This window comes from Pipra filicauda, unplaced genomic scaffold (assembly GCF_003945595.2).
Source record: "Pipra filicauda isolate LSUMZ 115617 unplaced genomic scaffold, ASM394559v2 scaffold407_size631318_pilon, whole genome shotgun sequence".
NCBI lineage: Eukaryota > Metazoa > Chordata > Aves > Passeriformes > Pipridae > Pipra > Pipra filicauda.
The window spans coordinates 145,401-171,751 of record NW_024104540.1 but is presented as its reverse complement, the minus strand read 5'-3'; the positions used below and the strand labels follow the sequence as shown (position 1 = coordinate 171,751).

Genomic DNA, 26,351 nt, shown 5'->3' with positions numbered 1-26,351 from the left:
TTACTGCACTGTCCATGCAATTCTTTACACGCACATAAAAACACCAATGTTGTTATTTCTAATTTTTAAAATTCTTTGCCAGTAACCCAGAAGGAACAGCCCCGTGTGCCTGTAAACACCCACCAGTACTGCCCTGTGCATGAGTCTCTGCCACACCAGTGGCCCACCAGCTGCCCCAGTGCCCTCCAGCAGCCCCAGTGCCCCTCCAACTGCCCCAGTTCCCCACCAGCAGCCCCAGTTGCTCTCCAGCTGCCCCCATTCATCAGCAGACGGCGAGGAGCGCTACTGCCGCGCTCCCAAACGATTCCCATTATGTGTCTATGAACAAACATTCCCAAACAATGGGGACTCCCCGTGCCAGCGGCCCCGCCGGGCCTCAGAACCGCCTCGCGGCCCCGGGAGGGACCCGGCCAGACCGCAGCGCCCCAGGCCGGGCACAGGCGCGTCCCGCCGCCCTCTGCGGGCCGGAGCCCTCCAGGAGACGGGGGGGACACGGGAGGGACAAAGTGACACGTGAGGGACAAAGTGACACGGGAGAGACGGGGGGACACGGGGGCCGGGGGGGGCCGGGGGGGCACGCGTTGCCATGGCGACCGGGCGTGCACGTGGCTGCCCGGAGACGCCGCTGCGCCTGCGCCGCCTCGCGGCGGCTCCCGGAAGTGGGTCAGGCGCGCCGGAAGTGCCGCGCGCGTGTCCGCGGCCCGCCCGAGCACTCCGGGGCCGGCGGAGACACGGACGGGACACCGGCACCGACAACGACACCGGCACCGACGGGGACACCGGCACCGACAGGGACACCGGCACCGCCGCGATGGTGAAGCCGCGGTACAAGGGCCGCTGCTCCATCAACCCCTCCCGCGCCAGCACCAACCCCGGTACGGGCCAGGTGGGCCGGGACGGGCGGAACGGGACGGGCAGGGCCGGGACTGACCCTCTCTTGTCTCTGCAGATCGAATCGGGGGCGCGGGGGGGAACAACATGCGGGACCGAGCGACCATCCGGCGCCTCAACATGTACCGGCAGAAGGAGCGCAGGTGGGGACGGGCGGCAGAACGGCTCGGTATTGGAACGGGCCTGTGTCAGTGCTCTGTGACCCCGGGAGCTGGGGAGCCTCACCCTGAGCCTCCCCCAAGCCTGGCCCACAGCTCCAAGCAGCCCAGCCATGTCCCAGAGGTGCAGCTGGAAAAGGTGCTGCAGAACAGCTGAGCGTGTCCCTGAAATGTCATGAGTCCCGAAACCACCCAGAATTCCCGGATTTCCCACAGCAGCATAGCTCAAAAGCTGCTTCCCAAATGCCTGAAGAGCCTGACTCCCCCTGGTTCCTGCACGGAGGGATCCCCTGAGGGGATTCCCCCTGTGCCCCACTCAGGGATCAGGCTGAGGAGCAGCTCCCACCGTGTCTGTGCCATGGGGGCTCTGGGAGTCCTGCTTCACATCAGCAGTTCTGGTTTGTTTTGCCCCATTTCCTGCTGTCTGGGCAGCAGATGAGGAGGAGGGATTTTGAAATGTTGCTGAACTTAAAGCAGGTCTGAGCTTGGGAACACTGTGCTGATGAGTGCCCTGCAGAGCTGGTTAAAAGGCTCCAGAGAGAACTGAGTGGGGTTTGCTAGAAAATGGTCCTTGATTCCCTTTGCAACCCCAGGAGCCCTCCCTGGGCTGACCCAGACAGCTGGAGGGAGGGTCTGGCCAGGCTGGAGGGAGAGCCAGGGCTGTGAGTGCCACTGCTGCTGTCAGAGCTGGATTGACTCCCCTGCACAGGCCAGGGAACACTCTGGAGCACTGGCTGTGGGTGTAGGGTCTCCCTGGATTTCATGGATGTGCTCCTGGCCTGGCACACACAGGTGCTGAAGGGGTGAGTGCACTGACACGTCCTTGTTTGTCCCTTAGGAACAAACATGGCAAAGTGATCAAACCTCTGCAGTTTCAGTCCACCGTGGCACCAGGCACAGTGGCGAGGGTGGAGCCAAATATCAAATGGTTTGGTGAGTTTTGTTCAGCTTCCAGACTCATCAAGCTGAAAAACTGTTGAGCTTTGTGTGTTGGAGGGTGTTTGTTTCACAGCTGTGGTCTGAGGGCCGTGTGGGGCAGGGACTGAGCTGAGGGACCCCTCACCTCTGGCTGTGCTCTGGGCGTTTGGTTTCCCTAAGGGTGGTTATTCTGGTTCCTGTGGTCAGTCCCTGGTGTTTGCCCATGTACATGGATTTTAAGTGTCCTAGAGATAGTTTTAAAATTTCCTTTAAATGGTGGGAAAGAGAGGGATTGGCCTGTTTGTGCATATTTGGAATCCCAAAGTCTCGAGTAAAATCCTCTGGTTTCGTCCCTGGTGTTTTTGATCCCAGACAGAGAGTTCCTGTTTTATTGGTGTCCCTGGGGTCTGTGGAGCAGTTAAATGAGGAATGGCCAGGTGCAGTGTTTGTTTTTACATGCAGGGAATACTCGTGTGATCAAGCAGTCGTCCCTCCAGAAGTTCCAGGAGGAGATGGAGACGGTGATGAAGGATCCTTACAGGGTGGTCATGAAGCAAAGGAAGCTGCCCATGTCCCTGTTCCATGATCGGATCAAGCCACACGTGGGTGTCACTCCCTGTGCAGGGGGGGCTGTCGGGAGAGGCATTTACCTGTGGACATGTCTCTGCTCAGTCTGGGGAAATGTTAGTTCTGGAAGCTTTGGGAGAGGCAGCTGTAGTGGATTCCTTGGGGAAGGATGGTTCTGATTCCCTGTCACTGTGGGCATTGAGTGTTAGGGCAAAGAAACAGTGAGAAGATACCTTATTTAATACAAATTCTCATTTTGCATTGGGAAATTACCCAAAAATCCTTCCCTGTGAGGGTGGAGAGGCCCTGGCACAGGTTTCTCAGAGAAGCTGTGGCTGCCCCATCCCTGGAAGTGTCCAAAGCAGGTTGGACAGGGCTTGGAGCAACCTGGGCTAGTGGAAGGTGTCCCTGCCCGTGGCTGGGGTGGGACTGGATGGGCTTCAACGTCCCTTCCAACACAACCATTGTGGGATTCTGTGATAGGTTATGATATTACCATATTACAATATATTTTCTGATAGGTTTGTGTGCCTGCTGATGTTCTGAATGTTCTAATGCCTCTAACAGCTCCTGGACCTTTTCTGAGCCTGTTTCACACTGCAGACACTGGGGATGAATTTGAACGTGTGTTTTATCCTGTATCACAAATCCTTGTGCATGCAGACTTCATTTCTAGTACATCAAGTTTTAGTTATTGCCAGTTTTTTTCATGGTGTCTGAACTATTATTCTGGACTCTTGGTAGCTATTTTGTCATATGGAAACTTTTTAAGTTTTATGTAATAAAAATGTTACTTAAATTAAGAAAAGGTTATGTCAAAATGTGCATTACAAAAACAAATTGCTGCTTTCAGCAATGAATTGTTTGGTGTTCCAAGAAAAGTTGGCTTTCATTGCAAGCTTTAAAAATCTACAATTTTGATGGTAATTGTCCCTGACAAAAATCTGAGAATTTGGCGAGATTTATGCTCTTGTTAGAAAAATAAGAAATGATCAAAGATAGCAGCTGAATTTTCATCATTGTGGCTGTAATTGCATTTGACACCATTTATGGTGGAAGAACTGAAGCATAGTTCTTTGGCAAGTGCACAGTGTTTCGTTGCTTATTAAATATCCACTCTTATGTTTCCCAAAGCTTAAGCTGGAAAACTCAAACATTGTTATGGACATGCCTGTCACTTGTCACAGGCTCCAGGGCTGTGTTGAACTCCAGGCTTCTTCAGTATCTGTCACGAGAGATGGAAAAAGTGGTGCTTGGGGTTTTTTTTTACCAACCTGTTTTTCCTCAGACCTCCAGGGTTCACATTCTTGACACGGAAACATTTGAAACAACGTTTGGCCCCAAATCACAGAGGAAAAGACCAACGCTGTCTGCAAGTGATGTGCAGGCTCTGGTGGAGAATGCTGAGGCTTCCTCAGAGTCCTATGACCAGGACAAGGACCGAGACCTGGTGACAGAGGACACTGGTGTAAGGTGAATGGAAAGGAAAAATGATTCATTGTTTACTTGTCTGAAAAGCCAGCCTTGTTTTTAAAGAAGTATCTGGTACACCTATCAATGCTGTTACTGTGTGAGGACTAAGGAAAGTGAGATTAGCTGAATTTGGAATTTTGGCTAAATCCCAGCTGTTACTTGGGCCCCATCTTCTCTTTTGTCTGTAAAGGGCTTTAGAGAAGAGAAGACAACACTGTGACCCTGTTTCTGTGGTTGCTGATGTCTCTGGTGCTGTCTTCCAGGGATGAAGCACAAGAGGAAATCTTTAAGAAAGGACAGTCCAGAAGAATCTGGGGTGAGCTCTACAAGGTAAGTGGCATTTGGAATTCGCAGCAGAGTCATGTCTGTGACACAGGCAGGGGCTGCAGCACAGCACTGAAATCCTGTACAGCAACAGTGAGAGAAGCTCTAGGAGAAAACAGAGTTTCATTTCCAAATCTCTGCGTGACTGAGCTTGATTCTTGAGCTCTTGTCCTACTGGAACAAACATCGTTAAAATACATTATCTAGAGAAGGACTGGCAAAGCAAAGATAACAGTTTCTCTTGGATTCCTGGGGCTTCACCACAAGTAAACCAGTCATGTTCCCTGAAGTTTCTTTTGGCTAAAAACATCTGGTGTGTGGATGGGTTCGTCTTGGGAGAGCTCTGACCCTTAATTCCCTGTGAGCCACCTTGGCTGCTAGAGAAATGGAGACTGAGAGTTTATGCTCTTTCTCTGACTGTTAGGTGTGAAATTGCTTGACTTTTTGCTCTGAATTTCTGAATGTAGCTTAAAACCTTTTCATTTGGATCTAAAAGCACTGGGAATGATCGAGCAAAACAGATTTCAGTAAGAGGCTGCCAAAACTGCAGGAAAAAGCTGTGAAACAAATTCACTTGGCTTGAAGTAAGTCGTAAAATGACAGCTCCCTGCTGTAGATGCTTAGTGGACTAACAGCAGGTTCCTGCTTGGTTGTGTGTTTCATATTGATCCAGAAAACATCCTTTATACCCTGATCCATTATGAAATGGCAGAAGGGAATTGCTGCTGAATGGATGACGAACACTGGGGGTTTGTGTACTGAAGCAATTGGTTTTTTCACATTTGGGTGCGCTGTTTTCTTTCCCTGGTGCATAAGAACAGGTAAAAGCTATTCAGCTGTCCAGCCTGAATTTGGAGGGGATTTAGGAGAGGGGAGCATCAGTGGGTGTTAGTCTGAGCTTCACAGGTCTGCGGGGAAGTAGCAGTTGTTTGTGAAGGATACGAGATTTTTAAATTAATGCTGTAGTTTCAAAACGGACTAGTTTTCACTTGGGAGGTACAGATGTCTTGCTTTCTGTAAAATCCTTTCCTTCTGTGTGATTTTTTTATTTTTCAGGTGATCGACTCGTCAGATGTTGTTGTTCAGGTTCTTGATGCCAGGGATCCCATGGGCACTCGCTCCCCTCATGTGGAATCTTATCTGAAAAAGGAGAAACACTGGAAACATCTCATTTTTGTCCTGAACAAATGTGATCTCGTTCCTACCTGGGCTACTGTAAGCACAGTCCTGCCTGTTATTCCTTGGACCCTCTTTGTTCCTGTTGCAGCTTGGCTGTAACTCCATGCCAGTCCCCATGCTGGTCTGGAAGGGTGTACTGCAACTGGGGCACTGGGAGCTCTCTGCTTGCCTGCTGTAAAAGTAACAATTACCATGTAAATCTGTCCAAGTTTGGCCGAGTTGAGCAACACTCACCAGCCACAAATTCCCTACTTCCTCTGTCTGGATTTAACAGTTCAGCTGTTGTCTCCAGAGTATGCTAAATGTTAGTCTGCCTAGGATCCATATCCACCCCAGCTGGTTTGCTTTATGTCATTAAACTAATGAGTTTTAGCTAGCAGTGAAGGCGTTTTTGGGAAATTGTTTGTCTTTTATACAAACAATACTCAGTGCTTTTAGCTGTTGGGTTGGGGAAATGCTTCAAAGGTTCTTCCCTAGCGATGTTCATGGCCATTGCAGCTGTAAGCCCAGTGCAGACACTGTGCCCCCCTCTCTGAGCAGATGGTGTCACCCCCTCCAGCCCCAGGTCCCTAACCCAGCCTGTTTGCCTCTCCAGAAGCGTTGGGTTGCTGTCCTTTCCCAGGAGTATCCAACACTGGCTTTCCACGCCAGCCTCACAAACCCTTTTGGCAAAGGTGCTTTCATACAGCTTCTAAGGCAGTTTGGAAAGGTACAGAACAATTCTGGGGATCTCTGTGGTTGGGGTGGGGGAGTTAGTGTGTGGTGTTTTGCTTTGTTAGGGTTTGGGGCTCAGTGCTGCAGTGGTGTACAAGGATGTGTTATTTCTCACCAGTTACACTCTGACAAGAAGCAGATCAGCGTGGGGTTCATTGGTTACCCCAATGTTGGCAAGAGCTCAGTGATCAATACCCTACGATCCAAGAAGGTCTGCAATGTGGCCCCCATTGCAGGGGAAACAAAGGTAAGAACATCCCTGTGTTACAGATACAAATAATCTTGTGCTCGAAGGCAGAATTGGTGTGAAATCAGCCCGATGACGTTGGCAAGTCCAGCACTGAGCTGCACAGGCTGTGTGGCCCAAGGAGTGGCTGATGGGCAGTCCCTTCTCTGAGGCACTGCTCTGGCAGCATTCCCAGGTTCCCACTGTGCCACTCTGCAGTCGTGGGAGTGCTCCATGCCTGTGCTCTCCTGAACCAGGCGCTGGCTCAGGCTCTGTCAGTGCCGGTTCTGTGACTCGTCCTCCCAAACAGGACAGTAACCAAGCACTGAAGAGCAGCTGCTGCTCTGTCCCAGGTGTGGCAATGCTCTGTCCCAGGTGTGGCAATGCTCTGTTCCAGGTGTGGCAGTACATCACCCTGATGCGGCGCATCTTCCTCATCGACTGCCCCGGGGTGGTTTATCCGTCGGGAGACACGGAGACAGACATCGTGCTGAAGGGAGTGGTACGTGTCTGCACGGGGGCTGGGGAGCTTTGCTGTTGTCCGTGGGGTGGGCTCAGAGGATGAATACACACTTCCAAAGGGCTGATCCTCTACCGTGTGTTTTCAGGTTCAAGTTGAAAAGATTAAGAGCCCCGAAGACCATATTAGTGCTGTGCTGGAAAGGGCCAAAGCAGAGTACATCAGGAAGACATACAAAATTGATTCCTGGAAGGATACAGAAGACTTCCTTGAGAAACTTGCTGCTAGGACTGGAAAACTGCTAAAGGTGTGACAGCTTCCTGCATTTGCAGGCTGGAGAGCATGGGGCTTACAAGGCTTAGGAAGGCACTGTGCCCTGCAAATGTGAGCAGAGATTGTTCCTGGTTCTTTCAGGGTGGTGAGCCTGACTTGCAGACTGTGAGCAAGATGGTTCTCAATGACTGGCAGAGGGGCAGAATCCCATTCTTTGTGAAGCCACCGAATGCAGAACCAGGTGAACCAGGTTCCCAGGTGAGAATGTGAAGCTCATGCCTTCTCTTCTACATATTATTTGATTTTCTTAATGGCACTCACTGCTGCTTTTCCCAGAGTGCCATGAGACTTGGGCAGTGACTGGGCTCTGCCCAAGCCTGGTCTCTCAGGTGACACTTGAAGTCGGTGAGGACCAGGTTTGTGCTGTGCTCTTTACAGAGATATCTGAGCCACTGCTGACTACCAGAAATGTCAGTGATTATCACATTGTCATCGGAGGCTTTTTCCAAAGAGAAAAAATAGAAGTTGGAGATGATGGGACAGACTTTGTGGATAATATATCCATGACACTCTTCCTTGCAGCCTCCTGCATTGGAAGCAGCTGTGACCTCAAGCCAAGATAATACTGAGGAGAAAGTCTCTGAGTCGATGGCATCAGGTGTGGAGCCAGAAGAGAGGAACAACCCAGACACTGAAATCAGGCAGCTCATGTCCCACGTTCGGCAGAACTTCGGCAGGATTAATGTGGCACCTCAGTTCTCGGAAGAAGACCTGGTTCCTGTGGATGTGCCAGGCTTTGATGAGACAGACAGTGATTCCTGTGGAGAGGAAGAGCAGGAGGAGGAGAAGGAGGAGAATGAGCAACAGCAGGATGCAGGAGAGGAGGAATCGCAGGTGGCTGCACCGGGTGCCAGGGAGAGTTCTAAAGCAGTTCTTAAGGCTCTGGAGGACAAGATTGCAAAATACAAAAAATTCCTGGATAAAGCCAAAGCCAAGAGGTTCTCAGCAATAAGGTACCTGAATCTGTCCAATGTTTTGCAGGGGAGGAAAGGGTTGATGTGACTCTGCTGTAGTTCCATTCCATGCCTGACTTGCTTGACAGTTCCCCTGTGCTGCCTCACATAAGCCACAGTTTGTCTGGTTTAGCCATAAGGGTTGGAAATTTGGCCAAGCAGCAGTTTGTTTTTGAAAGGTTATTCCAAGAAGTGCTATTTACCAGCATAATTAAAAATGTTCTCACTTTTGAAAGTTGCCTCTTAAGCTATGGGTTAGAAATCTCTTGGTATTCTGAGCAGCAAAATTGTATCCTTGGATCTCTCCTTGATGTTGGGTTATACCAAAGCTGATTCCTACCTCGATATGCCAGGTGGGTCCCTGTGCACATGCAGAGTATCCTGGCCCATAGAGCAAGTCCAGTTTTAGCAAAGCTCACTCACCAGCCTTGTGAGGACGGAGATTTCAAGGTTAAGGGTTATATTTTATCTCTTGTGCAGCACACAAGCCCAGTAACTCCAGAGACAAGAGTACTGCAATATGTTTTTTAGGTGCAAAGACTGTGGCTTTGGTGCTGACTGGGGTCTGCTGGAGACCGGTGGCTTCTTGGTTTGTGTTACAACAACCTTTTATTGCTGATTTTATCTTCTGTAGAATCCCTAAGGGACTGAGTGACAAAGTGTTTGCAAAATCCATGCAGAAGGCTGAAGAATCCAAAGAAACTGAAGACAGAGGTAAAACAAGATTAGTTAATGTTCTTAATCTGTGTTGGGAAATCCTGTGAACCAGAGAAGAAAGGGAGTTAGGGGGAGAAGCATCCACTGGCTCCTGCATCCAAGTTCTTTTCCCCTGAAGCTGCTTAAATGTCCCTTTAGCTGACCCCAGAGCTGCTGCTGACCTGCTATAGCCTCGGTGTAGAACACCTGTCTGTGTGATGGGAGATGTCCCTGTGAGTGAGGGAAGGTCCAGAGAAGGCAAATGTTGGGTTCCCAACAGCCTGGGCTCCAGGCTGCAGCCAGAGCAGCTCCCTCTCCCTGGGGTGTTACACAAGAGGGAGTGAGGGGGGTAGGGACGTTATAAAAGCACAGAGATACTTCACTCTGTAGGTTTTACTGTGGCTTCAGTTGCCATAGGCAATTTGATTAAAGGCACAGTCAGTGGGAGAGCCCCATTCTGAAAGGACTATGGCAGTCTCCTGGGCTTACTTGAGGCTGGAAGCAATCTGCTTCTTGAGAGCAGCTTTCATAGTAATAGCTACTGATTCTCTGGTGAGGAGCATGCACGTTGTTTGGGTAGAAGCTGTTAAATAAGGCCAAAGGAATGCATTGCTCAAGGAGTTGGGATGGTGACCCCAGTCTGAAGTTCTGCAAACAAATGGGTGTTCTGGAAGATACCCAACTGTGTGATTTCTGCTGGTTGCAGGCAGCACGGAGAAGAAAAGAAAGAGGAAAGCAGAAGAGGGAGGTGATGATGATGATGACCAGTTGGGTAAACAGCCTTGCAAGAAACTCACATCCAAAGAAGTAAGTGTGATTTCTTGTAGTACAGCTGAGCAGGGAAATAGAGTGGCTTTTTTATCCGTGGATTGCCCGTTACCACTAAAGAGCTTTGAGATTCAGCCTGAGCAGGAGGGGAGTGAAGACTGAATTCTGTTATGAATGTCCTGTCACAACTTATGTCACAGCCCTCTTACCTGACTCTGCACACTAGGTTGCTTCTTTTATCTTGTTGACTACTCATGTAAAGATTGAAGCGTAGCTTTCTTTTTTAAGAGCATAGGTGGGTGGGTTCCCTATAGGTTCTCATCAGTAACTTTTGTTGGAAATTATTTATTTTACTTAAGGCGTGTGGAATGTGAACACCATGGAGAGTTGCAGACATTGAGGCTATGGATGCTGGGGATTTGCTAATGTGTTTTGTCTGTGTTTGCAGAGGAGACGAGCCGAGAGGCAGCAGCGCTCCAAGAAAGTTGGAGTCCGGTATTATGAAACTCACAACGTGAAAAATAAGAATAAAAACAAGAAAAAAACTGGCTTGGAGGAACAAAGATCAAAGCACAAAAAATACAAACATAAGCAATAGCTGCTTATTCTATTAAATTTTACATAAAACAGTTCTAGTATGCGGTGGCTTTTTTTACTATAAAACTTGCAGTTCCCGTTCAAAGCCCAGTGTGACCGGTCTGTCCTGGCCCCAGGAGCAGCATCTCCCTCTTTGTTTCTGCATCATCTGAAAGTTCTTTGTGCAGTTGGAGCTGATGGTATTTCCACATCTCCATCCCAGGCCAGCAAATCCTGCACTGGCCAAACAGCTCCTCCAGTGTTGCTCAGTGGTGGGTTTTGGGTGGGTTTTTTTCTGGAAACCGGCTTTCTGGGGGTTTTCACATGACTGCAGGGAATTCTCTTTCCCATGACTGCTTGCTGTGGAACCAGCTGCTTACACAGGTACCTCAAGTAAAGATTTCATTTGCTTCCACTGAAAAGTGAATCCATGACTGGCAAGGGTTCCCTTTGTCTCACTAGAAACGATCGGGCCGAGTGCTTCACTTACCACTGACAGGGATTTCCAGGTACAATGGACACCAATTTGCAGGTGCTCAAGGAAATACCCCAGACACCTAAGAATCATCTGCTATTCGTTTCTTGGTGCATGGGACTTGCAATTCTTGTAGACACCTTTATGTTGTTTCTGAATTTTCTACAACATTTTCAAGTTAATAATATCAGAGAGATGTTTGCATTTAAAAATGTTTATTAGTTATTGCTTTGAAGGTCATTAGCACATTACCAACAGGCAAGTCCCAGACACGTTCACTGCTCAAAGAGCTGACTGCTGAGATGGCACTGAAAGAGGGAGCAGTAATTAATGAAGCTCTTGAATTTCAACTCTTCAAGAGAGAAAGAAAGAAAGAAAGAACACAGTAATGCTGCCTTCAGTTACTGGTAAGTGAAAACTCAAGATCGTTGTAGGAAGACAATTCTTTGTCACTAATTGCAAGCTTCTTGCTCTGACAGCTTTTCTGAGCCTGCCTCGAGGACAACAAAACAATTAGTTCTTTGCTGCAATGATGCTTTCAAGTTGTGTCTGAAAAACAAATGAGACAGTGAGGCAAATTAGATTCAACCTAAGAAATAAACCTGCAGTGCTGAGGGACTAAACTGTTGGATGTTCACATTGAGGAACTGAGGGATCCTGCACTGCTGCCAGGAGAGCCAGGCCAGGTTTGTTCCCCAGCCATTCCATTCCTTACTACATGTTTTATAAATTAGCTTGTCGTTCCTGGCATGCCCAGTTGCTGCATTCTGAGGAGAACAGAGCTGGCCTTGGCTCTGTGCACTGAGACACGGCTTAGAATGTAAAGCATCAAGGGGGAAATTAAATAAAAGCTGTTGAAACAGTGGTCTGAATTCTCTGATTTCAGGCTGGACTATGTGAGCTAAATTAAATATTTGGCTCTCTAGCATTTGGAACACAAACTGACTCTGAGACTAAAGGAGCTGGGAACAGCAAGTTTTGTGATTACTGAGACAACTTGACGCCCAGTTAGTGGATTGATGGGAGCTGCCCCCAAAATAACCCCCAGCAGTGGCACACACAGCTGCTGGAGTACAGGCACTTCAAGGAAAAAGCCATGGATTCAGGGGCAACGCACGTTTGATCTAACAGTTACTCCATTTTGTGCCCTAAAACATTCCAAGACAGCCTGAAAATGTGGGTTGGCAAGTAGGTCCTGCAGGAGAAGTGAAGGTAAGGAAAGCAGCTTGCTCTAAGGGAAATGTTTTTACCTGTAGCCAACATTGCTGTTGTGCAGGGTGACATTCTTTCCTTACTCGAAAGATGTGGGATTTTTCCTTTCAAAACCAGAATATGGAGCAGAAGTTCTTCTCACCAAAGCCACATGCACAAATAATTACCCAGTCCCTGCTGCAGGAGTATGCAGTTCTCTTGGGTAATATTTAATGTTCAGGGGTGTGTTGTGTTCCCAGAGGGGGAGCTTTAGTGGCTTTAATGAGAATGTTACCATTAGTATTTGGAGTTGTGGTTTTTTACTGACCTTCAGCTGCTGGTTTGTCCGTTTGAGGAACAGAACCTCCTCGTTGTGTTTCTTCTCCTCTATCTCTCGCCGTTCTACTTCTTGTTGTTCAATAGCCTCACATTTGGCTTTCTCCTCACTCACTTGCTTTTCCAGCTCCCTCCTTTCCTCTTCCAGCTCTGCAATCTTGGGAAAGAGCACGGATCTCTCAAGTTTTGTTGATGAATAGTCAATTTTCAGTTAAAAGTGGTGTGTGGTACAGTCTCTAAAGCATTTCAGGTACAACAGAACCAGGCTTCAGGAGCGCAGCAGAGCCCGAGGACTGCGAGCCGAGCGTTTTGATGGTCTTTGCTGCCATCCCGCGGCAGCACCCCCGACTCACCCGTTTCTCCATGAGGGCCTTGCCCTGCTCTGCCTGCAGCGCCTTGCGCACGCCGAAGGCCACGCTGCTCTCGTACAGCGCCTGGTAGGCGGCCAGGGTGAGCTGCAGCTCGTCCCGCACCCGCAGCAGCAGCAGCCCCCGCTCCGCGCAGCTCACCGTCGTCTGCCGGATCAGCTCGTCTGCAAGGGAGGCACAGCACCTGCAGCGCGATCTCTGGGAGTGCTGCACACACACGCAGGGCCCCTCTGACCGTTCTCTGCTCCACAGGAACAGGGTTTTACCAGAGCAGCAGATAAAAGAGTGATGGTGCAGCCCCTCAAGTAACAGCAGTGGTGCTGATCCCCTAAAGCTGTAACAGGGAACACCTAAGAACGTGTAATGACTTTTTGCAGTTACAGGGGAGCCTCTAGGGGATCCTGCTCCAACCCATGGCCACCCCTTGCATTTGGAAGACCAGCGTTGTGTGCTGTCAGTGTGTGAGTTAGACAGGCTTCTGAGCTATTTTAAATGAGCTGTTGGGTAAGTACAACTAAAAGGATTTTGAGCTGTTCTGCACGTGTCAGCACGTGTTGCCAGCCCTGTCCTTTGCGTGTCAGCGGTGGGAGGAGCACTGACCGAAGCACTGTGTGTAGAGCTCCCTGCGCACGGGGCACAGCCCGGTCTCCCGCGCCTGCCGCTGCTGCAGCTGCCGGTCCAGCTGCTCCTGCAGCTGCACGACGTCCCGGCGGGTGCTGGGCGCGGTGGACACCTCCTGTACCCAGAGCTTCTGCGCCTCCTCCCACTCCCTGCCAGAGAAGCAGAAGCGTTATCGAGCGCCCCGGGGCCCGCCGGGCGCTGCCGGCCCCGGCCCGGCCCCGCTCACCGCGGCGGCAGGATGGCGTTCAGGAGCTCCTGCGGGTGCTTCGGGGAGGGGCTGACGGCGCCGGGTGTCCGGGGCGGCGGCGAGGGGGTCGCCTTCGCCGAGCGGGCCTGCGGGGGCCGGAGAGGAGAGCGCGGTAGGAGCGGGCGGGGGAGCGCGGCGCCCTCGGCCCGCTCGCCCCCGGCAGAACGCGGTGCTCCTCGGTGCCCCTGTCCCCGCTCACCCCCGCAGAGGCCCTGTCGCCCCGCCGGCTGATCAGCTGTGGTGGGCAGTAGCGCAGCAGCGACTCCGGCGGGGCCGCCATGGCGGCCAAGGGCGTTGTTGCCGTGGCGACCGCGACGCCGCGGCCCCGCGCAGGCGCAGCAGCGCTCAGGCGGGCGGAAGTGGCGCGAGACCGGAAGTGGCTGCACTTCCGTCGGCACGGCCGCCATGGAGGCGGGGGGGGAGCGGCGGCGGGAGCGGCGGCGAAGGGACGCGGCCGTGAAGGCCGAGCGGCGCAGCCCCCGGCGCAGCCCGTCGCCGCCGAGCGAGGAGCGGCGGGGCAGCCGCGGCAGCAGGTAGGGAGGCCCGGCTGCTCGGGCCCCGCTCACTGCCCGGCCCCCGCCGCTCACCCCCCCTCCCGTTGTTTTCCAGGTCGCCCCGGCGGAGGAGCCGGTCCGGACGGAGGAGCCGCTCGCCCCGCGGCAGGAGGAGCCGCAGCCGCAGCCCGTACCACGGCACCGTGAGGGTGAAACAGGTAAAGGGTGCTGTCGGTGCGGCGTGGCCCCGGTGGCTGTTCCCGGAGACTCGACCGTGCCGGGCACGTGAGGCGCCTCCTCATTCGGCAGTTCGGTTCTGCGGCCCCTGCAGCCCGTCCCTGAGCGGAGGGAGGGTCTGGACGGGTCTGCCCACCCCAGGCCGTGCCAGCGGTGACCGGAGCACCCGTGCGAGCCCAGCCTGTGCCGCGGCACGGACGTCCCTGGCAGCTGCACTCTGAGCCCAGAGCTGGCGATACCACCTGTTTCTTGTGCTTCAGTCGGTGCAAATTGTGGGAACGGGAGTCATTTGGGCGGGAGATCTGTTTGTCTGGCGCTGTGTCAGACCTGGACACGCCTGCCTCAGAGCGTGCTGTTGGTGTGTGGGGTTGGGGTTTCGCTGGGACCCAGAGCCTGTCCCTGTGCCCTGCAGGAGCGGGACGAGCACGGCCGCAGGGGCAACGAGGAGCGCAAGCCCAGGCACTCGTCAGAGCGGGAGCAGCGGCGGGACCGGAGTGGGGACCGGGACCGGCACAGGGACCACTCGGAGCGCAGGAAGAACCCGGGGGCTCGAGGCCACGAGCGGGACGCGCAGACCCTGCGGGAGCAGCAGGCAGAGAGGGAGCTCTACAACGAGAGGCGGCGGGAGCACCGGCAGGGCAGCGCCGAGCACAACCCCGAGCTGCGGCTGCCCGAGGGCAAACCCAAGGAGAAGGCGGCCGCCAACAAGGAGAAGCCGAGCTTCGAGCTGTCGGGGGCGCTGCTGGAGGACACCAACACGTTCCGGGGGGTGGTGATCAAGTACAGCGAGCCCCCCGAGGCGCGCGTGCCCAAGACGCGCTGGCGCCTGTACCCCTTCAAGAACGACGAGTTCCTGCCCGTGATGTACATCCACCGGCAGAGCGCCTACCTGCTGGGCCGGCACCGCCGCATCGCCGACATCCCCATCGACCACCCCTCCTGCTCCAAGCAGCACGCCGTCTTCCAGTACCGGTGAGCCCCTGGGAGGGATGAAGCACAGACCAAACCCCCTGCAGTGCACGGCTGTCGGTGTGTGTGAGGGCCAGGCAGTGGAAGGGTTTAGGGGAATTTGTTTTCCAAACTTGGGGACGCTCAGCATACCAACACAAGTCTGCACTGGGCCTGAGAAAGAGACACACTCTCTGTTCTTCTCAGGGCTTTTGTCACCCCTGGCCCCCCCACTCCCCTGTGGGGCCTTCAGACATGTCTGCAAGAACTCATCTTCTCTCATACCCGGGAGTCAGCTCCTCTGGAATGCAGGAGGAGAAAACATTTAAAACTGTCTCTGGGAAAGATACCTTTTTCCAGGCAGGAAAGCTTCCTTAAGCGAAAAACCCAAATCTCCTCATAGTAAAATTTCCAGAAGGGTCTTCTACACTTACATTATGTTAGAAATGGAATTTCTGTGTGACTGCCATGGGTTCTCCCAGCAGTGACCCAAAGATACCTTTAATTCCTCTTATTTAACCACAAGTAGAAAAATGACACAGTGGGGTTAGACACAGGGCAGGGTGTGAACCCGGGTTGGAATCACACTAGGTGTGATTGGCAGTGAAAGCATTTCAGGGAGAGGTTTGTTGCTTTGCTCTCTCGCTCAGCAGGGGGGTGCTGCTGCCAGCAGTGGTGCTCTCTTGGGGAACATTATCTCTCCCAGTGCAAGAGTTGCTGTGTGAAATCACCAGAGGCTTAGGGGATGCTGCAGCCTCTCAGAACCTGCTCTGCCACACACAGTTTCTCATTGCTCTCCTCGGCCTGTTCTGCTCTCTGCAGAAACCCACTCGCTCGTGGAGCACGATTTCTGTCTCACCTGCCTTTGGGGCACGTTCTCTGTGCCTCTCTTGTGACTCAGTGTTTGTGTTTTGCAGGCTGGTGGAGTACACCCGAGCTGATGGCACCGTGGGCCGCAGGGTGAGGCCCTACATCATCGACCTGGGCTCGGGGAACGGCACCTTCCTCAACAACCAGCGCATCGAGCCCCAGCGCTACTACGAACTGAAGGAGAAGGACGTGCTCAAGTTCGGGTTCAGCAGCAGGGAGTACGTCCTGCTCCATGAATCCTCAGATAAGTCTGAGGCCAATGCAAAGGACGATGATGAGGATGAGGAAAAGGAAGAAGAGTCTGACAGTTAACAGATGAGGAGGAAGTGTGAGAGGGGCAGAGGAGAGAAACTCTTTGCAGTTGAACGGGATGACCACGGAGCATCACAGCGCTGATGCCTCTTGTTGCCTTAAAGTCCTTTTTCTGTTGCTGGTCTGTTCTCACAGTTTGTCTTGGGGGACTTTGCTGATTATTCATCTTTTATAGGTTTTGCATATCAGGAAATACAGCTTTACTTTTATTTTTCTCCCAACAAGCAGAAGAGCACCTGGACATGAAAGCTCTGGTGCTGGAAACCCTGCACACACAGTGCCAGCAAACCATGTCAAACACAGATGACATCTGGAAAATTATTTTTATGACCTGTTTTGTTATAGCCCTTTGAAAATACTACAGACTGAAATGTTAGTTAGAGAGTCCCCGATGCACGTCCCGTTCAGTAGTTTGCCAAATTCTTCTGCCTGTTGGAAGTTCTGACAGGAGAATTTATCCAGGTCACTGCTGAAAGGGCAGAAATGTGGCAAAGCCCCTCCTGTATTTGTATGTTTTGGGTATTTAATTTGCCTCATGGTGGCTGAGGGAGGGCATTTCACTGGATTTTTGCCTGGAAATCACAAGGGAACGTGAAACAGAAGTTAAACACTTCCTGGGATTTCAGGTGACTAGGCTGTGACGGGGGCTGAGGGCAGGGTCTGCCCACATGTTCCCACATTCGATGCTGACGCTGTCCTTGAATGTGGAGTGTCTGGGTCAAAAGCTGGAGCTGTTATTTCTGATCCCACCCTGCCACAGCGTTTGTTTGTTACACAGAAACTCCTTCAATGTGGTGACACGTTTGAACCAGAGTTTGCACTATTTAAGTTCTCTTTTTATAAAAACTTACCTTAGTTCCTTGTTTAACTCAGTCTCCCCCTGTAAAGAAATCGCGTTTAGGAAGAGAAGCACCAATCTCACTCACTGGGGGTTGCATAGTGTTTGCTGTCTCCTCCCCATCGCTTTATGTTAAATGTGTATTTCCCACACTTCGCGGGGTGTTTGTGGCCGCACCTGTTTGTTCGTCCCTGCCGTGTACAGACTGTCCGCCGGCCGTTCGCGTTGTACACGCGGCTGGAAACGCTGACGGTGTAAATACGGGCCATTGCCGTGGGGTTTCGGACGGGGGTTTGAGCAGGAGGAGCTCCTTTATATCTACTCCAGGAGGTTTTTAAATAAAGGCTTTGTAAATCCCCCGGGTGGCCGTGCCGCTGTCCCCGGGCCGCTGTCCCCGGGCCGCTGTCCCCGTGCCGGTGGTGTCCCCGTACCGCTGTCCCCGGGCCGCTGTCCCCGTACCGCTGTCCCCGTGTCGCGGTGTCCCCGTACCGCTGTCCCCGGGCCGCTGTCCCCGTGTCGCGGTGTCCCCGTACCGCTGTCCCCGGGCCGCTGTCCCCGGGCCGCTGTCCCCGGGCCGGTGGTGTCCCCGTACCGCTGTCCCCGTACCGCTGTCCCCGGGCCGCTGTCCCCGGGCCGGTGCCGGGTGGGCTGGGCTGGCTCGGGGGTCCCGCCCCGCCGGTGCCGCCGCCGCCCCCGCGCGGCCGCTGCCGGTACCGCGCGCCCCGCCCCGCGCAGGCCGCGCCGCCATGGCCGCGCTGCACGCCAAGGCCGGCGGGCCCCCGCAGATCCCGGACACCCGCCGGGAGCTCGCCGAGCTGGTGAAGCGCAAGCAGGAGCTGGCGGTGAGCGCCGGGAGGGGCTCGGTGCGGTCCGGGGGGCGGCCCGGGGCGGGGGGGCGGCGGCGGCGCGGCCGGGCCTGCTCCATGCGCCGCGGTGTTCCCGGCAGGAGACGCTGGCAAACCTGGAGCGGCAGATCTACGCCTTCGAGGGCAGCTACCTGGAGGACACGCAGATGTACGGGAACATCATCCGCGGCTGGGACCGGTACCTCACCAACCAGAAGTGAGTGGCAGAGGCTCTGCCCGCCCGCCCGGCCCCCCCCGCCGGCCCGGCCCCGCCATCGCGCCTGTCTCTGTTTCAGGAACTCCAACAGCAAAAACGACCGGAGGAACCGCAAGTTCAAGGAGGCCGAGAGGCTCTTCAGCAAGTCCTCGGTCACCTCGGCAGCGGTGAGTGCCGGGATGGGCACCGGCAGGACGAGCAGATGCTCCTGACCCCAGGACCGTCCCTGTCCCCATCCCCGCCCCCATCCTTATCCCCATTTATGTCCTAATCCCCATCTTCGTCCCCTTTCCTGTTTTAATCCCTGTTTCCTTCCCTGTCCCCATCTCTGTCCCCATCCCTGTCCCTTGGTGCCCCGGTCCTGCCATGCTCCCCTGCGCTGCTGCAGAGCCACTTTTCCACTGGAACTCTTGCACCTGCCCTGTCTCCCTGACTGAGCACCTCCATCCCACCCCACAGCATCTTCCAGAGCCCCTTTCCCGGATGTCCAGGGAGTGGGAGGGCAGTCAGAACCCCGGGCCCCTGTCTCTGGTGTCACTGCTGTCCCCTGGCTGTCCCTGCTCCACACCCTCTGTGCCTCTGGGCCATGGGCACTTCTGAGGGACGTGTCTGTGTGAGCTGAGCTCTGTGCTCTGAGCATTGGGAAATGAATCTCTGCTTGCCTTGACATCCCTTTCGGTTTTCCAGGCTGTCAGTGCTTTAGCTGGAGTCCAGGACCAGCTCATTGAGAAGCGTAAGTCACTTTGTCATTTCTCTGGGAATTTGGGAAGAATTTCACTCTCCCCACCATTCAGCCCTGCTTCAGCTCTCCAGATCTGGGCTGGACTCGGGGCTCCTGTCCCAGGCCCTGTGGATGCTGCCCTTGGGCTGCTCCCGGCCACTCCAGTGGGTGCTGTGAGGAACAACTGGAGTTGAACTTCCTGAGTACCTTCCACGCTCAGCAGGGGTTTGTTGTGCAGAAAATGAATTGAAGTGGGTTTTTGCTTTTTGGAGGAAGAGGCTGGAAGAGCTGGAGCGCCTCATCACTGTAGGTGTGTCAGTCGTGAGGGACGTGGAGAGGGGCCACTTACCTCCAGGATATTTAAAAACATTTCTGTGATCAGCACCAAATGGGATGTGGTTCCAGAGAGCCTCAGTGCTGAGGAGCAGCTTCCTCTGTCCTGCAGAGATGTTTCCCAGGTTGTGTGATTCACCTCCCAGTGCTGCAGGGCTCAGGTGTCTCTGCTGCTGTTCTGGGGTTGTTTGTCCCACTCAGGGCTGTGCCTGGGCAGCCGGGAGCTCACCTGGGTTTGTCCCGCTCTAGGGGAGCCAGGCAGTGGCACAGAGAGTGACACTTCTCCAGACTTCCACAACCAGGAGAATGAGCCCAATCAGGAGGATGCTGAAGAGCTGGATGGCTCCGTGCAGGGGGTGAAGCCCCAGAAAGCTGCTTCCTCCACTTCCTCTGGGAGCCACCACAGCAGCCACAAAAAACGGAAGAACAAAAACAGACACAGGTCAGTGGGATCAGCAGCCTCTTCGACACCTGAACAGGTGGCTGGGGCTGGATTGAATTTATTGTAACCTTCGGAATAACGGGCAGCTGGGGTCAGTTGTTGGGGAGGTTTTCCTGGTTTGTAGCTGTGCATCCCGTGGCATTTGGCAGGACCCCGGGGCCCTTGTACTGAGCTGGGGAAAGTGCTGGGGAAGTTAAACCAGCAGCACAGGGTGCTCCCTCCAGCTGTGGCACAGCTGTGCTGGGCAGCTTCTCCAGCTCTGCTTTCTCTCCAGGAAGATAAAGCTGTTTCCTTCCAGCAGGTCCTGACCTCCTGTTCTTGCTGCTTGGTTTCTGCAGATCCCAGTAAGACAGGAATGTCAGTGCTTTCTTTGGAGGAGGGGGGAAAGCAAATGGGAATGTTTTGGGGGTTGTGGGCACTCCCAGTATCTGGATTTCCACTCCAATGCCTTCCAGCTCTCATATCCCAGCCCAGGCTCCGTGCTGGCAAAGAGGAGTTGCTGTGTCACCTTCACCTCAGAGTGTTTGTTATTAAACTGACCCGAAATTCACTTGAAACACATTCCCAGAACTCGTTCTGGTTGGATTTATCTGTCCAGCTCTGCCCCTAAGGTGTGATGAGGGTGATGGGCTGGTGGCTCAGACCCTGCAGTGACAGGGCCTGTGAGTCAGGCCCTGAACAGGGAAAAACATGGAAATCCATGGAGAGGAGACACTGCAGAGCTGCACCTTCCTGGAAAGATTCCTGGAGCTGGGACCTAAGGATTAATAGAAGTAATGGAGCTTTTAAAACTCCAGAGTGCCCGTGCTGACTCTGAACTGTTGGCTCTGGGAAGAGACGGGCTTCCTCTTTAAGGGACTTGCCCATGCAGTTAAAGAGAGAAGTGGTTTAAAGTGGTAAAAGTTTACAAGGGGGGCTGGGGGCATTTGGGGTGGGGACATGAGGTAGGTACACTGCTTGAAAAATGCTTAACTCTTTTTTCTCCTTCATTAGGTGTTGAGTCATTAGCGTGTCTTTAATTCTTAGGTTAGAATTTCCTTCCTACAGCAGCCTGAATTGGGCAAACACCCAAAAGGACTGGATGTCCCTTTGGTTCCTCACGAGCTGGGAATCCAAAGAAGTTCAAATCTCTTTTTTTGCCTGTAGATATTTGGAAGAAGTTCAGGAATAACACAAGAAACTACATCCGTGAACAAGTCCAGAGAAACAACCTGTAAAACTGAAGTACAGCTTAAGAAAATTGTCATTTCAAACAAATTATAAAATACTCTCCCAAGCACTTCCCTGGACAAACCATGGCCAGCAACATGGTGGGGTGCAGGGCAGGTGCTGTAAATGATGTAAATCCCTTTGCTCCATTCCATAAACCCGGATTTTAGCGACAGGAGCTGGGGGAAGCTGCCCCTCGACAGGTTGTGTGGCTCTGGGTTCCTTCCCGTTCCTCCCCTCTGCAGCTGTGGCTGCTGCTGTCAGGTCGGGCTGTTGGACAGAGGAGCCCTGCTCTGCTCAGCTGGGGCAGCTCCATGTCCCCAGGACCTGTCAGACACACCTGCAGTGCTGAGGGGCTCAGGGAGGCAGGAATGGACTGTTTGTAATGCTTAACGGGGCCAGATAGATAACTAAAAGAAGACAATTAAATTTTTCTGTAATAAAAGCTCTGTTAAAATTGTGATTGCTGTTACTGACTATCCCCTAAATTTTGGCAGACAAGACCAAACAATTTTCAAGTATATTTAGGTTAAAAAAACCCAGCAACAACCCCATCCCAGTGATCTGAGTGTGCAGCAAGAGCGTTAACAGGCCCCACTCCAGCCAGACCTATGGGTCTGTGTCCTGAGTGTCCTGGCATGAAAAAGAGAAAAATAAAACGAAATGTTGGCGTTTCTCTTTGTTCAGAAGCTCTTCCATTCACCAGCACACCTCTGGGTTCCACTCCCCCATTCCTGGGGAGCCGGGAGGTGCTGGGAACAGGCCCCGGAGGGAGCACGGCCTCACTGGGGTTCCTTGTGGGGAACTGGGTCAGACTGGGCAGCACGGGGTGAACGGGACACAGCTTCAGCTACACACAGGGTGGAGGTTACAGAGCCTGTGCTGGCACCCTCTGCTCCCTCCAGCACCACAGGAAGGCCAGGATGGGTATTTTCTGTGTGCTCAGCCATTTCCATGGCTAACGAGTGTTTGAGGGAACGTGGACCTGTTTGGTCTTAGCAAAGCAGGGCTGAAATGGGGTTCCTCAGTCAAGCCTTCCCAGCCAGTGTCAGCCGTGGGCAGAGCTGAGTCTGAAGGCTGTGCTGTGGCACCTGTGGAAGGGGTGGGACTGTCACCAAACTAATCAGCTCTGGCCAAATAACTCTGGTCCCTCGTTAGCTGGGGGTGGTGCTGGGGGGGGAGTGTGGGGAGGAACAGCCTGGTGCTGAGTTGGGCACCAAGTTCTGTCGCCTCTGCCTGAACCACCTTTGCCTTGCCCTGGCAGCCCAGCCCACCCCTGCTCCCTGACCCCCCTCTTTGGTTTTCCAAGCCCACGAGTTCCTCTCCCAGCCCTGAGCTCTGCACTCACTCTCAGGGTCTGGCAGCTGCCCCTCTCAGCTCCTAAAATCCCCTCTGTAAACCAACCCCACCTCTGTGCTAACCTCTTGTTCCCAGAGATCCGGCGGGGAGGGGGACTCTGGATTGCCAGAGTGCTTTTGTGCCCAGTCCTGGTTAAGATACCTGAAGAACTCGATGGCGTTTGAACACTGGCTTTATTATTTATTTTATTTTTTAGCAATCTTGCTAGGGTGGCTAATCAACTAATTGATTTAATTCATTAGTATATTAATTTCTATTGCTTTCTTCCTTTCAAATGCTGCCCCTCAGCCCGTCTGGCATGTTTGATTATGACTTTGAGTAAGTTTGACTTGAATTAGTACTTGTGCTGTGTTGTTAGTGTGTAGACACCAATGTGCCTTTTGAGACCTCGCTAACCCCTAGTTTATCTGTTTAATTGTAGGTATGTATATTAGGTTAGGCTGGGAAGTTTTTTTTAAAAACAGAAAAGCGTGATGGAGGTAACATTTTATTTAATAACTTCAGCAAAAATTAAATTAACTTCACTCTTCTTTACCTTTCTGTTTCATATTTAAATAGATAAAACTTTTTAACTTTAAAACTTAGTTTAAAAACTGATTCTTCTGGCTTTGCTGCTTAAGGAGATTAGTATAGACTTCGATATTTCCTTCTGGAAAAATGTACTAAGCTCAATACCTTTGGCTCATATAATCCCTGTCACCCTAACTCCTCTCTCTATCCAAGTAAATAACCCTCACACTATGTCTGGATAATTACCTGTGGCATAGTTACACCCCTGACAGATTAAATTAACATAGAGCATGCGTAGTCCCCCCCTTCACCTGCCTAACTGCCCTGTGATTAATTGTGCCCCTTGATTAACTCTGTCTGGGAGTGGATGGAATCTGCTTTTTGGCAAATAATAACGGCTCCACTCTCCTGCTGCTCTCATTCCCAGTAATCCTGGGACAGCGCCCTGGCTCAGCCAGTTGGGAATGGATGGATTAACCGTAGTCTCTGTCGTAGCTGTGCCCTGTGCAGTAGCTCTGGTGTCGGGTCAGGTATTGACATGGACGTTTCTCTTGTCTCTCCAACCACAGGATTGATCTCAAGTTAAACAAAAAGCCAAGAGCCGTAAGTATCTGTGCTCTGTCCGTGTTTTCATTGCTCACTCTACACCCGAGGGGCTGCCTGACTCCTAAGCTTAAAAAACCCTCCCTGTGCTGTCATTTAAGTTCTTGTTTTCGTGGTTGAGGAGTGTCACAGTGTGAGATCAGCACTGTCCTGTGGCTGTAACAGCAGCTGAGCCCAGCTGGGCTGTTCTGAGACAGGGTCACAGGTAACTCCTGTGCACTTCTGGAAAAAGCTGATTTGCACCCTGTTACCTTGTCATTACCTGGAGCATCGAAAGCATCTGGTTTGAGTTGATGCTTGGGGTTGGAAGGCTCCATCCTTTTCAATGTTTAGCTACAAGAAAAAAAATCTGGTTTGCCTGCAACTAATGGTGTGTGAGATGAGAGAGGACTGAGCTCCCCCAACTCCATGAGCAGAATCAGAGGTGGGAAGGTGTTAACGTGCCTGTGCTGTCCTTTCTCTGCAGGACTACTAGAGCCATGAGTGCTGATGCTCCTAGGATTTTGGTCTGTGACTCCCCACTGAGAAGCCCTGAAGCAGGATGGCAGCTGCAGCTGGAGTGACTCACTCTGAGGGACTTGGATGGGGGGAGGAAATCCTGGACCGTGTACTTTGCATCATTTTTAAATCACCTGAGTTGCAGGAAGACTAAGGTGGTGTAGGTAGTAGTAGTAGTCCTGAATTCCTGACTGTTCTGTGCTTCCACCTGGGTCGGGAACTTGCTGAAATGGCTGATGCTGCTGCCCCCCTGCCACCTGCAGACCCACAGAGAGGCATTTCCTTTGCCACTGGAACCGGGGTAGAATTCAGTGTGTCCCATCCATGTTGTGAGACTTAGATTACTTTTGTTGCTGATATTTAGCTTTGTAGGTTTGGTTTGGTTTTTTGTTGGTTTTATTGTGGTTTTTTTAAAGCCAAAGTGTATAGTTAAAAGTCGACTTTGAGTTTCTTTGTTTAATCTGTGTAGTGGAAGGTTCTTCATTTTGTGGAGCAGCTTGTTTGATTCTTACTCAAGCAGAGAAGGTGGTTTAAGCCTTTTCTCTTTCATTTTAAACACCATCTCCCAAGATTCCACAGTGATTTAGGTGCAGGAAGGGCCAGAGCTCAGAGCCAACTTGCTCTTTGCTGCCGCTGACTTTGGGTGGATTCTCTTTTTAATACAAACTTCTGTCATTCGTACATAAACAATAAAAGTTCCATGTTTGTCTCTTCCCATGGTTCGTTCAGTCCAAACTTTGACTCCTGGTGCTTTTTACTGTCCACCTGCTTTATGAGGACTTTGCTGGAATTCTTCCCTGTTGGCACGGGAGCAGTTCCTTGTCCCGTGGCCCCCGGGAGGTTCCCTTGGTGCTTCCTCTCCTCGGGTGGCTGTGACTGAGGAGTGGCTGTGGCTGCAGGGAGTGCCAGGCTCCAATCCCCAGCTGTGCAAGGCAGAACTGGGATGTCCCTGGGTTCTGCTGCTGCTGGCAGATTGCCCGTGGATCAGGGATGAGCTGGTGGGATTGTCCCTGGAGCAGTGCAGAGGGGTGAGGGCCAGGTGCTGCTCACAGCCCCCGGGTCAGGACCTCGGTGCTGCTGTGGAACTGAGCTTTGCTTCGCTCAGGGTGGGGAGTTGCTGTTGGAAGTGGTGCTGCTGTGTATTTGTGTAACCCCTGCTGATGGGGAGAGCCTTGGGAAAGGGGCCTTGGGACAGGGGTGTCACTGAGACCTCAGAGTGTGTGTGGCCCTTGAAACAGCCAAGGGTTCATCCGTTCTGCTGCACCTCTGATCCCCTGGGGTCGTTCTCAGCTCCCTCCAGGCACCCCAGTCCATGCAGGGCAGGACCCGAGTGAAGGTGGAGGCACAGGAGCAGAGTTCTCCCTCGAGCTGGGTCTGGTCCAGGATCAAGACAGCTCTGTGTTTGTTCCTGGATGGAGCTGGTTTATCCCTCGGGGAGCCGTGTCTCTGCTCAGGAGGGGCTTATCCCACAGGGAGTGTGTCTCTGCTCAGGGACTGGTTTATCCCACAGGGAGTGTGTCTCTGCTCAGGGACTGGTTTATCCCACAGGGAGTGTGTCTCTGCTCAGGGACTGGTTTATCCCACAGGGAGTGTGTCTCTGCTCAGGGACTGGTTTATCCCACGGGGAGTGTGTCTGGTCAGGGGCTGGTTTATCCCACAGGGACCTACTCTCTGTGCTTGGGGCTGGTGGCTGCTTCTCCACAGCGGGGAGTGGGGGGGGTTGGGGTGGAGCAGCTTAAAGGCCAAGCTGCAAAGCTGGCCTACTTCTGTGTGTTTTAAATTACAGAGGTTAAATACAGGGGGGTGGAAGATCTAGGAAACAGGCCTTGCTGCTCTGCAGTTTTGGAAGGGAACTCTCAGCTGATGGTTTTGATTCCCTGCCCTCGGTACAAAAGCAGGGATGGCTGAAGTCTCTGCTGCACCTCTGACCTTGAGGAAAGCTGACAGGCTTTTTTGGGCAGAACATTTTTGAGCAGCAGCAAAGGGCTGGTGTAGCTCGGAGCCCTGTGTGCGGGCGGGCTGTGTGACAGGGTCAGACAGCTCCACATTCCCTGTGACACGTGGGGGTGCTGCAGGGACAAGGGGGAAACGCAGCCAGTCCCGCCTCCGGCAGTGTTTGTCACCGAAGGAGGGGACAGCCTGTTCTGCCGAGGCCCCTGTCTGATGGCAGCAGCCTGGGGGGAGCACATTGATTAGAAAGCAAAATGGCAAATGCTTGGTTCAGTTAAAGGCACAGCTGTTCCCTGCCAGGTCCTGCCACTCAGCAGCCGCCCGCTGACTCTGACACTTGTGCCTAAAACCTCCATTTGATTTCTGAAGATTTCTATTTTCCTTCCTAAAGAGCCTGAGTGACTAAAGACCCCCAGGATGGCCAGTGCCTGGGCACAGGATTCAGAGCTGCGCAGGCTTTACCCAAATGCTCACGAAAGCCAAAAGTAGAG

The 26,351-nt window shown here is 52.7% G+C and overlaps 4 protein-coding genes across 8 annotated transcripts; 3 read left to right on the top strand and 1 right to left on the bottom strand.

Annotated features, from left to right (window-relative positions):
- Positions 1 to 771: 771 nt before the first annotated feature.
- On the top strand, positions 772 to 10,289 carry GNL2 (G protein nucleolar 2). Of its 2 annotated transcripts, XM_027746860.2 has the most exons (16): positions 774 to 875; positions 950 to 1,034; positions 1,888 to 1,982; positions 2,430 to 2,569; positions 3,823 to 4,007; positions 4,271 to 4,337; positions 5,388 to 5,546; positions 6,106 to 6,219; positions 6,343 to 6,471; positions 6,848 to 6,952; positions 7,059 to 7,217; positions 7,325 to 7,441; positions 7,766 to 8,196; positions 8,831 to 8,910; positions 9,599 to 9,699; positions 10,109 to 10,289. In XM_027746860.2, exons 1-16 carry the CDS (start codon positions 812 to 814, stop codon positions 10,256 to 10,258), a joined length of 2,181 nt encoding a protein of 726 aa, XP_027602661.1. In that variant the 5' UTR covers positions 774 to 811; the 3' UTR covers positions 10,259 to 10,289. The 2 variants fall into 2 exon arrangements, with proteins under 2 accessions (XP_027602660.1, XP_027602661.1); XM_027746859.2 differs by having other exon boundaries at positions 772 to 875; positions 6,106 to 6,471.
- Positions 10,290 to 10,909: 620 nt separating this feature from the next.
- On the bottom strand, positions 10,910 to 13,783 carry DNALI1 (dynein axonemal light intermediate chain 1). The gene is made up of 6 exons (XM_027746867.2): positions 13,674 to 13,783; positions 13,454 to 13,560; positions 13,207 to 13,376; positions 12,592 to 12,770; positions 12,231 to 12,395; positions 10,910 to 11,260 (listed from the first exon to the last, which is right to left on the bottom strand). Exons 1-6 carry the CDS (start codon positions 13,752 to 13,754, stop codon positions 11,225 to 11,227), a joined length of 738 nt encoding a protein of 245 aa, XP_027602668.1. The 5' UTR covers positions 13,755 to 13,783; the 3' UTR covers positions 10,910 to 11,224.
- A 79-nt stretch (positions 13,784 to 13,862) lies between these two features.
- SNIP1 (Smad nuclear interacting protein 1) lies at positions 13,863 to 17,530 on the top strand. Its single transcript, XM_027746861.2, has 4 exons — positions 13,863 to 14,007; positions 14,084 to 14,186; positions 14,618 to 15,177; positions 16,071 to 17,530. Exons 1-4 carry the CDS (start codon positions 13,880 to 13,882, stop codon positions 16,333 to 16,335), a joined length of 1,056 nt encoding a protein of 351 aa, XP_027602662.1. The 5' UTR covers positions 13,863 to 13,879; the 3' UTR covers positions 16,336 to 17,530.
- A 325-nt stretch (positions 17,531 to 17,855) lies between these two features.
- Positions 17,856 to 24,645, top strand: MEAF6 (MYST/Esa1 associated factor 6). 4 transcript variants are annotated; one of them, XR_003545616.2, is made up of 8 exons: positions 17,856 to 18,015; positions 18,120 to 18,235; positions 18,315 to 18,402; positions 18,923 to 18,968; positions 19,539 to 19,731; positions 22,721 to 22,778; positions 23,379 to 23,412; positions 23,879 to 24,645. XR_003545616.2 is itself a non-coding variant. In XM_027746869.2 (8 exons), the coding sequence occupies exons 1-8, from the start codon at positions 17,920 to 17,922 to the stop codon at positions 23,885 to 23,887; spliced, it is 612 nt and encodes a 203-aa protein (XP_027602670.1). In that variant the 5' UTR covers positions 17,856 to 17,919; the 3' UTR covers positions 23,888 to 24,645. The 4 variants fall into 4 exon arrangements, 3 of the variants coding, with proteins under 3 accessions (XP_027602670.1, XP_027602671.1, XP_027602672.1); XM_027746869.2 differs by lacking the exon at positions 22,721 to 22,778 and adding an exon at positions 22,588 to 22,617; XM_027746870.2 differs by lacking the exon at positions 22,721 to 22,778.
- Positions 24,646 to 26,351: the final 1,706 nt, after the last annotated feature.